Source organism: Leptosomus discolor, chromosome 19, assembly GCF_034619465.1.
Source record: "Leptosomus discolor isolate bLepDis1 chromosome 19, bLepDis1.hap2, whole genome shotgun sequence".
Classification (NCBI taxonomy): Eukaryota; Metazoa; Chordata; class Aves; order Leptosomiformes; family Leptosomidae; genus Leptosomus; species Leptosomus discolor.
In genome coordinates, this window is record NC_141409.1 from 7,219,190 (window position 1) to 7,231,631 (window position 12,442).

General features: G+C 47.8%; 1 protein-coding gene across 1 annotated transcript in view; it reads left to right on the forward strand.

Annotated features, from left to right (window-relative positions):
• LOC104348963 (uncharacterized) overlaps positions 1 to 12,442 on the forward strand; it is a 158,592-nt gene that overhangs the window by 62,004 nt on the left and 84,146 nt on the right. Inside the window, exons 13-16 of the mRNA XM_086475928.1 lie at positions 1,579 to 1,632; positions 6,024 to 6,068; positions 9,627 to 9,680; positions 10,099 to 10,143. Of these exons, the coding sequence (XP_086332054.1) occupies positions 1,579 to 1,632; positions 6,024 to 6,068; positions 9,627 to 9,680; positions 10,099 to 10,143 (198 nt within the window). The remainder of the gene's footprint in view (positions 1 to 1,578; positions 1,633 to 6,023; positions 6,069 to 9,626; positions 9,681 to 10,098; positions 10,144 to 12,442) is intronic.

Genomic DNA, 12,442 nt, shown 5'->3' on the forward strand with positions numbered 1-12,442 from the left:
CGGTCCCTTACCTCAGTGCCACAGCCTCCCCAAAGCACCTTCTACTGCAGCTGAAGCTGTTGATGGTTGAGCTGGTCCCTCACAGCTCTTGGCAGCCTGCTCCCTGCCAGTCCCTTGCTGAATGAAGTTCAAGCTCGGGGGAAAACTGAGTCCAATCCATCTTAAACTCAACTGCTTCCTGCTTGAAAATCTCAGTGCAGTGACTAAGAAGTTTTACCAACCACAGAGGTTGTGTACGCCTCTGCTAAGCTCTTTCTGAGGGAGACAGAGCATGACAGGAGAGGGAAGAGCAAGCTGCTGTATGATTTGTTTGTAACAGGGAACTGGGGGGGCTTAGTGGAGCACAGGGTCTGTCTAAGAGCACGAGAGAGAACGTGTCATACCACCATGTTCTGGCTCTGGCTCAGTACTTCCACTCCCTTTTCTATAATGGTTTGAAGTCTTCCAAATTTGTATCGGATATAATGAGACGATGAAGTAGTCTTTTGTGGTGACTTTTTCATGTAGTAAACATGGTCTTTCACAGCTCTGGGGTGTGGACCGTAATGAGCTTGGAACCGTTTGTTCCTCTGGCAAGCTGAAAGGTCGTGAATGCATTGGGGTGAATTCACTAGGCATCTTTGATCAGCTCCATTAAGCATCTGCATGGGCTCCAACAGGCATTACGCTCTTCAGCTATCCTATGAGAAGGGGGGGTACTGTTCAAATGATTGTGTTAGTAGGCAGGATGAAATAATTCAGATTGACAATCTATTTTTGAGGTTAGTCATTGCAGTGAGGTCTATGAATTCTTTCAGAACATAAGGGATATGAGATTGACTTTTAAGGAAGTATCCTATCAATGGGATATTTCTTCCTGAAAGAGGACAGAAAGCACTGTACCTTTAAATACAGAGTTTGATCTTCCAAATGCGGGATTATCATTTCACATATGAACTACAGAACATAATATTCAGGGCTGCATGTTTTTTATTGGACATACTGGAATACTTGGGTGAACCAAAAGGAGGACAGAAGCACTGATTTCCACCCCTTCTCTCTGCTATGCACATTCATATTTTCTTTCTACATGGTGCTGCAAAAGCCTTGCCTGCCACATGAAGCGTGCCCAGGGCTGACAACTGGTGCTAAGAAAAGGCATGGCTGATTGAGGGCTGGACATAGTGTGCAAGACAAGGTGTGAACAAGTCAAGTCCAGCAGCTTCAGAATTAGGTGCTTTTCATAGCATGGCCAAGGAAAAAAAGCCTTCCTGTCTCCTCGTCGATTCCTCCTCTCATGGCTCCCGTTAGTTAATGTGCAGCTCAGGGCCGAGGCTTGTAACAGTACTTCTGGTTACCGTTCATTGGCCCCAGGAGAGAGCAGTGAATCAGAGCTTTTGGCCTTACAGAGCTCCTCACTGAGCGGATGGAGGAAGAATGGTTTGGGCGAGGACAAGCAGGCTGGTTGGCCCACACTTCTTTGCGACCCGCTGTCTCCCAAAGTGCTGCACTGAGTGCAGGGGGAGCAGGTTTTAACCTGTCTGTCTTTACACCAGGGTGCGTCAGTAACCACTACTTGTGTTTGCCTCCTCTCCGCAGGGTTTTCCTGGTGATTTTGGGGAACGAGGACCTCCAGGCATCGATGGGAACCCAGTAAGTTGATAGCTTTTTTCCTTCTTTCTTTCTGTTGCAGCAGACAGCACACTGTTCCGCATCATGCTAGGTAGAGTTGAAAGAAGCTTTGAAGTTTGGTGGCAGCTGCATTTTTGTTTTGTCCCTCCTGAAAAACAAATGTACGTCCCTGACCTGCTCAAGTGTGCTGTGAATTCCCATGTTCGACTCAACATCCTGTAACTGCCAGGTCATCGTGTTGCCCTTTGCTTTCTGTCTCCATCTGTTGCCTTTCTTGCACCTTGGTCTTGATAGATGCTTTCTTATCCCGAGGATATGGCTAGAACAAAAACCAGGAGAGAAAGGGTAGGGGTGTTGCTCCTGATGAACAGACAGTGGTTGGAGTTTGTTGTCCATACCACAGGGCCTGATCAAAACCTGTGCCAGCCGCAGGAATCACCTTGTTGACAAATGTGCTCTGGATGAAGCTTCGTATGAACACAGCAGGGAGACACGGGCCCAAAGACAGAGGCACATATCATCATAAAGCACCACAGATTGCTACTTGACTGCACGTGAACCCTCAGAGGAGCAGCCCATGTACTCGATTGTCTAGAGGTCTGAGGTACAAGAGAAGGAAGCATGTTCCTTTCCTTTTCACCACCATTTCATTTTGTGATGCAGGTTAGCAAGCTAGCAAAACCACTTGGTTTGCATCTCACTAACCTGTAGAAGAAAGTTTCTGAAGTACTCCAAAGCTCAGTACCTTTCCTCATCTGAAGTGAACGTTAATACTTGTGCAAGAAGTGCCAGGTTCCCTGCTCTGGTGTCTGGAAGCACTGAGAAAGACACCATAGTCCAGGCTTCCTCTGCCCTACCCCATGCCTCAGCCGCCCCCAGGACTGCAGTGGGAGAAGTCTTCAGGCTCCTGAGCTCTTGGCCTCTCTCTGGTCTTCATCTGACCCCTGCTGGCTTTCTAAGAAAGGGATGTGTCTCCTGGGAATTGGGTCAGGATGGTCACAGAGACCATTTAAGCAGCCGGATACTGATAAGGTTTATTTTGCTCTGCTCTTGTAGGACTTAATACCAACAGTTGGGATTGTGCTGTGTTTCCCACTACTCACAAAACATACCCATGTGGATTGCAAAAGTTCTCAGATGTATTAATTATTCTAAATTATTTTCTGAATGACTTTGTTGGTTCTCCTTCAATTAGCATGTGAGCGGTACTGATTCATCTTTGAAATTCCTGCTGTCTTGTTATTCATGCATAATCACAGTGCTGCTCTTGGTGTTTGATGGAATGATTTGTGTGAAGTAACCCACGCCACATGTGTCTTCATGTTCCCATTCGTCTTATATGCAGCATAAAAATTATTTTCACAAACTACTCTAATCACCAAGCCGAGCTCAGCTACAGTCCAGCCTTTGTGGGAATTCGGCACAAGAATCACAAATGCGGTGAACTGAAAGAATTAGATTCCCAAGGAATACTTCTGCAGGACTTTTCCCATCCTTCAGTCAACTTAAGCCATGGGTCAGAGTGGAATCAGTAGTCTCAAAGTAGAAGACTTTCTAGATTGTATTGCTATTTCCAGCCAGCCCACCAGGCAGAGCAGGAATCCTGGAGGTCAGAAAGATTTCTTTTTCCAAATAACTTGTTTTGTTTTCTTTTAAATTTGCAAGTTGTCTAAGCCCCATTCAGAAGATGTGCTCAATGTTAGCTGAATGCCAGTTCCCAGAGCATCAGAGAGAAGCAAATGTCCCTTCCATTAATTCATCCAGAAGGATTGCTCGTCTTTCATCTTATCAACGGCTTTTAAATATTAATGTGCCTTGGAGATTGTAGAATGAAAACAGACTGTTTCGGCTGACTTAAAGGGAGGTTCACAGGGTCACAAGTAGAGTCACAGACGCAGAAAAATGCCAGAAAGTCTGTTTGTGGAACACACAAATATGCCGAGTTTGCTAGGTGGAGCATGCAGCTAAATTGTAGGCAGGCGGGCAGGCTGCCACAGGTCCTGAACTGCCCCATCCTCTGCTCCACCGAGCACTTACGCTGCTGCTGCCTCTGCTGTCGCATGGGGATGGCTGAAGCCGACAGTCTCTGATCTTCTTTCCATCCCCTCCAGACAGAGCAAAGACTCTTCCAACCACAGGGGTGTTTTTCCCTCCTACCAACTTGCTGAGAACTGTTGAGCCATCACATTCCAAATCCCTGTTCCCGGACCGCTTTAGCCACTCCAATTAGTCTCTTAATCACAGGAATTAGACATGGGAAAGGACTGTTGATTCATCTCCTTGTCTTTTGTCCCAGTGCCCAGTTTATGTACTGAAAAAAGGAGAATAGAGCCCAACTTCCCTCACAGGTCAGGGACCAGCCTGTCATTACTGATAGCAGGGAAGAACACCTGTAAATCCTCCATTTCCCAGGCCAGGGAATGGCTCAAATTAACAACTAGTCCTGTCCAGATCTCCCAGGGGAGTCCGCCCCTCGTCTTCCAAGAGGAAATCCTCTCGCATTAGCCATGAGGCCATGCATTTCCACATTTACCCTTTCTCTTGGGGAATACCCACATGACATAACTCAGAAACCTCGGCAGTCCCTCCTGCAACTGCTAGGACCAAGAGCTGACCATCCACCCAGTCTGCATCCCAGCCACCCTTGGAGCCTGCAGAGCTTACTGGGAAATCCAGGCTGTTGTGCAGCTCCTGTGCTCAGCATTCCTGGGGATATTCCCTCTCCTTGCTGAGCCTAGTAATGCCAGGCCTTGATTGAAAGCTTGAAGCTGACCTTATTACAGTAGCTTTGAGGACACAGAAATCCCACCCATGAGGAACAATTGCTCCACAGATGTCCCAAGTATGCAGGAAAGGAACCGGCCATAAAAAAGCAATTTTAGGCTGGTTGAGATTATGAAACGCTTTTTGTGTGTGCTTGCCCAATAGTCCTTTACTCCACTTCCCATAAAATAAACACACGTAACCCTTTACCCAAGGAGGCTGAGCACGTTTAGTCACATTGCGTCCCCTTCTCTTTCATTCTTTCACTAGGCAAATCTTTCCATAAAAGGGGAGCTTTATTGCACTGAAGGGGACTCCACCAGATGTACATCATAAACTGAGCTGGTCTGTCAAAGAAAGTAGCCAGCATGATCCAGAGCAGGGGTAGGGTTGTCTGAGCCAATGGGAAGTTTAGTATTTCCAACACACTTGTTTTGAGAGGCCCTGTTGGAGACGGAGGTGTGTAAGAGCAGGTCCTGCCCTGACAAGCAACCCCCTGTCAACGCAGCAAGGGAGTAGGTGATCCACTGAGACCCAGGGACAGGCTGAGCCTCACATGATTGCTGAAGTACTTGGGGACCTAGATAGGTGTTTAGTGTGGGTCCAACACAGCTTCTCTGCTGCCCTTCGCCTGGCAATGCCACCAGGCACCTGCCGCCACTCCTGGCACCTGCATGTCTTTGGAAAGCTGGCATGGAGGGAGTTTGTGGTGAAGCTGGGAATTCAAAGCAGCCCCACAAACCCAGAGAGCAGTCTGTCCCTTGAAATGGTGAGCTCTGAGGTGCTCTTGAGAAGCCTCTAACAGGAGCTGGAGCTTTCCAAGATGCCCTGCTTGGGAGCGGTCTCTAAGAGGTGGCAAATAGGCACAGAGCCCAAGACAAAATCTCTGCAGTCCAAATCCTGCTCTCTGCAGTGTCATTAAAAGTGACTTGTCTTCGCTGCTGACAGAGGTGCTGAGCCACCTCCGTGCAGACGAGCTGCAGCCCAAAGGCTAGGGGCTTTTTCTGAAAATTAAAGAAATGGCTAGCTGATGGACTGGGCAAGATCCTAGATGGATGAGACAGAGTGCAGAGGATGCTGCTGGTTCCCCAACTTAAACCAGCTTAGGTAGAGGAGGAGTAGCCTCGGAGCACCCTGGGTGCCAAACACACTCCCAGGGCCCATCAACCAGCACCAGAAGCACCAAGTCCTCCTTTTTTTTATGGGCTTTATTGTTCCTTAACCACTCCCAAAAAACTCACCTTTCCCAACGCTAAGCAGCAGCTTTCCCCTCCTTCCCACCTTAGCTTTGCTGTCCCCCTGTCCCCTCCCTACCCTGGTCCCTCTCCCTGCCCCTGCCTTCATCTCACCTGGGGCAGGCTCCCGCCCGCTCCCCTGCCTGCACAGTGAAATGCTGCTTTTGTCTAGCCTGCTCCTGGGCGGGGAGGTCAGCCCTGCAAATAACTGCTGAACAACAGGCAGCTCTGTGTCAGGAGAGGCTGTGCTCCTGCTAAGATGGAAGCTCTCGATCACTCTGGCTGAGGAAGGGGCTGGGGAGGGGAACGGAAGGGGGAGGGATGGTCTTTTCCCTTCCGTTGAGCTCCTGGAACACTGAGCTGCCTTTCAGCCTCTGTTTGTCTGTAACCATGTCCGTTTATCTTTCCTTTTAGGGAGAATTGGGAGCCCCAGGTCCTCCTGGAGTCCTTGGACTCATTGTAAGTACAAAAACAAATGGAGATCTGGCTTCTCAGGGCTTTAACCCTTTCAGCCTGCATAACTATGCACAGATTTTCTTCTCTCTGCGGCAGGGCAGTGAACAGGATGACTGTATGGGGGAGGCATGATGTCTGGGGAGAGAGGAGGTTGCCTGGTGGACTGGGAGGTGGAGGAGGGCAAACCCTTTCTAAGCAAAAGGAAACAGATGAAAGGTTTGTTGTTAGTGCCCGTATTCCTAGATAACTCACCCTTTCGAAGACATTTGCCAGGGTGTTTCTTCAAAGATGCAAATATTGATTCATTCCACACCGGGATCTGTCATCTTTTACAAGGCAAGCTCCTGTAAGCAGTAACCTAAGGACACACAGTTCTTGCTCACTGGAGAGGCCGTGGGCAGGAACCATCTGTCCTCTGGGTATACAGGACTTTTATGTGCCCTCTCACCATCCCATCACTAATCCAGGTAATTATTTACACAGCCAAATTCCATGCTTCGTTACACTCTTCCCCAGCAGGAGATAAATGGCTGTAAGGATGGGTGGCAACTCATCCTCTGGCAGCTGTGCTGGGGGTTAGTGAATGCCCAGATGAACATATTACGGTTTATTTTTAGGTCTCACAACTTGTTTCGAGTTATTTCCTTCCATGCACAAGAAGTGGTAGGTTCTGTTAGTACTACAGCATTCTTTCAAAATGATTCCTCCTTGGCTCTGATAATCCATGACAACTTGACTTGCAATGAACGGTTAAAGGCCTTCCCCTTTTGCCTTTCCATAGCTTAAATTACAGGAGTCTATATGTCAGCTGAGATCAAGTCCTCAATTGCCCCTGACATTGCGCAAACGTAAAACACCAAACCCAGAAATCTTAGACTCCATGGGGCAAAAAGCAGAGAATATGGGATCAAGTGTGCCCATCTTGCAGGTGGGGGATCAGGGCACAGGTGGATTAAGGCTTCAGGAAGTCTTTTATGGAGCCAGAAATCAGGTCTTCATTTCCCGTTGTTGGTGGAGACGAAAGTAGCTACTTCAGCCGTAGCAGCAGAAAGGACGTGCTCCTGGCAGAGAGCTGTAAGAAGATTGATATTTAAAAGAATAAGATTGAAGGTATTGTCCAAATTAGATTGTATTTCTCCTAGCTTTTGGAAAGATTTATATTAACCTAGTTGCTATTATCTCACAGATATTTGTTAGAAAGTAAAAGGTGTGATTAAGATCATTCGGGAGATGATGGAGTCAGGAGGCTGCCTGTCCTCCCCTCCTAGCTGGCCCAGCCAGTGCCATGCTGTTACGTGCTTGGGATAGGTCACAGGGGCCAGGAGGGATGCGTTTTGCCTGGAGCTGATCTGAAATGAGGACAGGCAGTGTGTGGTTTCTAACCTGCCTCTGTGATCATGATGGTTTTGTCTCACATTGGCTGCAGCTACCCAAAGGGCACCAAATTCTACATGAGGTACAACTAAACCATGGGGTTTTTTCCCTGACTGGCCCTGAGATCTAGCATTGCATGTCCTAGACCAGGGCTCAGCTCCATCACCAGATACCTGGAGTCTGTCACCTTCTTGGTTCTGATGTTTTTGCTGGAAAAAGGGCAAAACCAGCAGTTCTCCTTTTGCTTCTAAGCCTAGTCTGTCTTAAACTTTGAATATTTGTTCTCCCTTCCCATCCAGATAAAGAAATCATCTTTCCTGTTGTGAGCTTCTTCCTAGCTTTACTTTTAAGGCAGGAAGTCGGTCCTTTGCAGTGCTGTTTTTTCAGGAATCACTTGCTGCAGCAGTAGCAATCAGCTGCTGTCTTTCCCAGTTGGTACCACTCTGAGCAGATGAAAATTTCAAACAGAGATTCAGGTCAAACTGAGTCAGATCATGTGTCCCAGGGTAACATGCAACTGCTAAGTTCAGGATGCTGAAGCATCTCTAACAGGACTGATGTAAGAGTGACCTCCACCATCCTCCTGGGGAGAAGGGAGCACATCCATCCTGCCTTCTCCTCTCTGTGGGACAGCACCAGCCTCCTTCCCTGGGGTCTGCAGCACAGGGCTCACGCTGCAGGGCACGGAGAGGGCGGCTGGGTGTTTGCTCCGGGCTGGGCCCCGTTCAGTCGCTTCCTTCCTTCCCAGCTACAGCCTCCCCCAGGGGACCGGCCGGGTTCCCGGCTGCCTCCACGCACCCTGCAGGTGTTTGGCTTTGCTGTTTAAGAGAGGCTGAAGAGCAGAATTAGATATAACTAAAGCCTCTTGCTCTCCTAATTAACGGTGTGGGCAAAGCTTTAAGTAAACGCGTTTCTACAAGAAGCCTTTATGCTGGGAGGTATGAAAAGAGCATCTGTTCAGGCGGCTGCAGCCCAGCGCTCCCAGCGTGGCTGCGGGCCCAAGACTGCTGACCAGAGAAGCGCTCCTTCAGCAGAGCCTTCCCTGTTTATTTACACATTGCAGGCAAGGCTGGTGCGCTGTATCACTGACTCCCTTCATGGGCAGAAAGCAGCCTGTTTAAATGGTGACCACTGAAGGCTTTCTTTTGTGCATGCACACGCGGGTACACACAGCAGCCGTGAGCTCCAGTGTCCTCCTGTGCTGCAGTTTCTTGTCGAAGTCCCAATACACGATGCCACGCTGACTTCTTGCTGCGGCAGAATGGCCGTGCTGATGAGACACCTCTGTCCTTACCTCCTGTTTCTCCTCTCTCCTCCTCATATCACTTTTAGGTATCGGAGCTCGGTAGTGACCCAAGTTTCTTGACCACTGCCGTTTTTGCTGTTTGCGTCTGTGTCCTTTTTAACACACCCTCAGACTCCTTTTGGAGAACCCAGGGATGCTGTGGTAGATTCTTTCTGAGAACACAAGTAAATTCACTGAGAATAAATACACACCAGGTTTGTCTTAAACTGGCTCAGTATTTTAATTTTTCAAATAGTGGAAGACAGAAATCAATCCATTTAGAAGTTAGGAATAATGTTAAATAAAATTCCTCGGATCTTACCACAGCAGACTTCAAGGTGGTTTATTAATTAATTTTCCATTATTTTGCCATTAATTTACTAGCCTGAATTCCTTATCTATTTTTTAAGTGGGTCCAGGACCTCAGGCTCCTGGTTTTGGAGTCTGACCACACTCCCCAACACCCATGTCTCCTGTGGCGCAGGAGTGGGATGCTCACGCCTTCTCCAGGCATCCAGCACACTCTGCCCAATTGCTGTGGCCGCGCACAGGAGCAGCAGCCTGGTGGGGCCGGGTGAGCTGATCACAGGGGACAGCTCACACCTCTGGTGGTTGCTGTCGGGGCGCTCTGGGGTCTCTTTGTGGTGAGAACAGGATGCGAATAGGAGCTGCTCTTCTTCCCTCACATGCCTGTGGGGCAAACACCCTGTGCTGCTTTTACTTAGAGGCTGTCTACCCATCGAAAGTCTCTTGACTCGTGCCAGGATGCTGCGTCTGCTGAAGTCAGTGGTGGAATTCCTCAGGGATACTGAGAGACCAGATAGGAGAGGAATTTCACACCACATACAGCTATCTGTTGGGTTTGCACCTAATGACTTTGGCGATTTTCTTTCTCTTACTAGGGTGACATGGGCTCTGTTGGACCGATAGGCTATCCAGGACCAAAAGGCTTAAAGGTGAGAGAATAACTGAGCTGTGTGAGCTCTTGTCCCTCAATGCCAGGGCTGAAGATTAGTCTGTTCCTCTCTTGGGTAATGGTGTCTGTCCTGAGAGAAAGGATGGGCAGCAGTAACGCTTGCTTGTCCACTGGCTCAGCAACAGGACTGTTGAACACAACATCCCACTTGTGATCCGCAGTAGGTGTAAGTCAATGGAGAATCCCAGGGGCATTTTCCCTGCATGCCTCCAGCCCATGAAGGGTGTTTAAAGAATGTGTGATGGAACACACTTTGGGAGCAGGCTGGCATTTGGCCTTGGGGCTGTGGAGGCCAATGCTATGGGTCTGAGCCACCAGCCCTGTCAGGGGCATCCGTGTCAGAGCTGAGCAAGTCTTCACAGTGGCTCAGTCTCACTCTGAACTTTCTTTTGTTTCAGGGGCTGATGGGAAACCCTGGAGAACATGGACTGAAAGGTGATAAGGTGATCTGAATACTCCCTTATTGCACTGTGTTTTAATTTTGCATGTGAAATCCGCCTTCTAGCTTCTCTTTCTTATTCAGCACCATGGTACTGGTTCCACTTTGGCTGTTTCTTTGCCCCCATCCTCCCACCCTCCCCCCTATCTTGACACTGCATTTTTTATTTTTCTTTCTTTTATGATATCTGTCCCATCCCCTTTTCCATGGAGGTCTAGTATAGATCAGTTATGCTCAAATCCTCTTTGGAGCTTCTGTCTCCCACGGATGATGACAGAAACGTAAGATTAGCTGGTGTTTCACTGAGCTTTTATGGTTTTGATGGGATGGGGAGGAGGATGAAGACCTAACAACACTGACATAATGCATTTGTTGGAAACACACGATATGACAAAGCAGCACAATGCAGTGGATCAAGCAAACCAGCTGGATCCCCAGGAAAAACTGTTCTGTGTTGGGTACCTCTGCTCCTGTTTGGAGAGGCTCACCTCGGTTCAGTTTCCTGCTGAGAGGAAATTGCCTTACGCCAAACTGATATAAATCACTTTAGAAAAAGAAAAAAGGACAGGGGCATTGGTTGCAATGATTTAGTGCTGCTGGCACAAAAACACACAGCTTGAGCTAGACCAGCATGAAGCTGTGTGTGTAAATGTCTCACTGTCATGAGAACCATCCTCCTACAGATATTTGACTGGAGGATTTATCTAGTCTGAAAGAGTGGGAGGTGCAGTCATTTATTGTTGGCTCTGATTGCTCAGGAGGGCAATTGAAAATGACCATTAAGTGAATTCTCCTCCTCCTGTCTGATGTTTTATTCTCCTGTTAGATGTTTGCCTTTAGAGAATGATTTAGCAGCCCAAAACTGCACATGGGGGAAGTAGCGTCAAGCCAGTTGATGCCACTCTCCTTATATTATAGCAGCTCTTTACCAGGCCTCCTGTGTCTGCAATTTCCATTTCTCCTCTGTACCACCTTTTCACTTCAGTAGAGAGGAAGGACAGGGCAAGAGAAGGATATTTCTTTAGGACAAGCTTAAGACATTGTAGCTGGGGTCTTGACTCAACACTAATTCCTAGAGCCCACAGACTTTTCTATCTGCTCATTGAAATAAATGGTTGAATATCTTCAGAATCGCCAAAGTTTAAATCATTGTTTAGCAAAATTAACCTTCCTGGACGTCACAGTCTCCATCACTTTACACAGACTGCTCTGTTTATCCCCAGTATTTCTCCAGCTGCTACTATCACAGTGACCAAATGGTTTGCAGCTCTCCCTAGGGTTATCCTTACAATACTCCCAAGTGCAGAACTATCCATTGTCCCTCAGTAAACCCATGCTCAGTCTTGCAGCCTCTCTCCTGAGGTGCAGGAAACCTTCTCCCTAGCTACCTCTCCCACTGCATTCTCCTTGGACAGGACAGACTTCCTTCCTGGCTTTCGTTGCAGCCTTTTCCTAATCCAAGACTGACAAACCATCCCTCCTACTCAACCCTCCTCTGTTCCTAATGAGTTGACATTAGTTCAAATATCCTGGGTACTATCAAACACTCAGATCAGACCAACAATGATTTCAGAGTCAGAGAGAGCTTCCAAAGAGCTTGTGCCTATCCTTTCCAGCAGCCCAACAGCCAAAGGGCTGGGAAATGCAAGGTAAAGGAAAATCCTTGCTTAGGCGTTGATGGCCACAAGTCTCATTTGCTCAGGTGAAGGGGTGCAGCCCTGGCATTGCAGTTTTTAGCCAAAGCATCTGAGTTTGCTGCACTTGTTTGCATGAGTATAGACAAAGTTCTCAGCTCTCCTTATGTTTGAGGGAGGATTTGGCCTGAAATAGCTCTGTGGGTTTTTTCAGTTATTTGGTTTTCTGATTTGTTGATCTTGCTGTTCAGCTAGTTGGCCCAGTTTATAATACATCCCTTTTCCAACTGATCAAAAAGCTGTTGCATTGATTTACTCACTCCCACATTTCTTTAGTGAATGGCACCTTCAAGCCTTTTTATTTTCTCTCACTCCGAATTCGGCATCATGAGTAAAAACACTCATCCCTTCTTACAGCTGGTTTACGTTTGCATTTTAATTGTTTATGTTCTGGTACCGCTAAGAAATTTATATATCTGGTCTTGCTGCTTTTGCTCAGCTTGTAGCAAGGGAAAAACTCTGCGTTCAAAGATTTTGTGGTCTAAATGCTCCTGTGGTAGAAGGAAGGGACATTTCATGTTATGTGAGGGCTTCTGAGTTGCAGAAGTGACTGAGGAGGTTGCTAGAGGTGGGAAGTACACCCTGGCCTCTTGGACCCTCTCCTTGCCA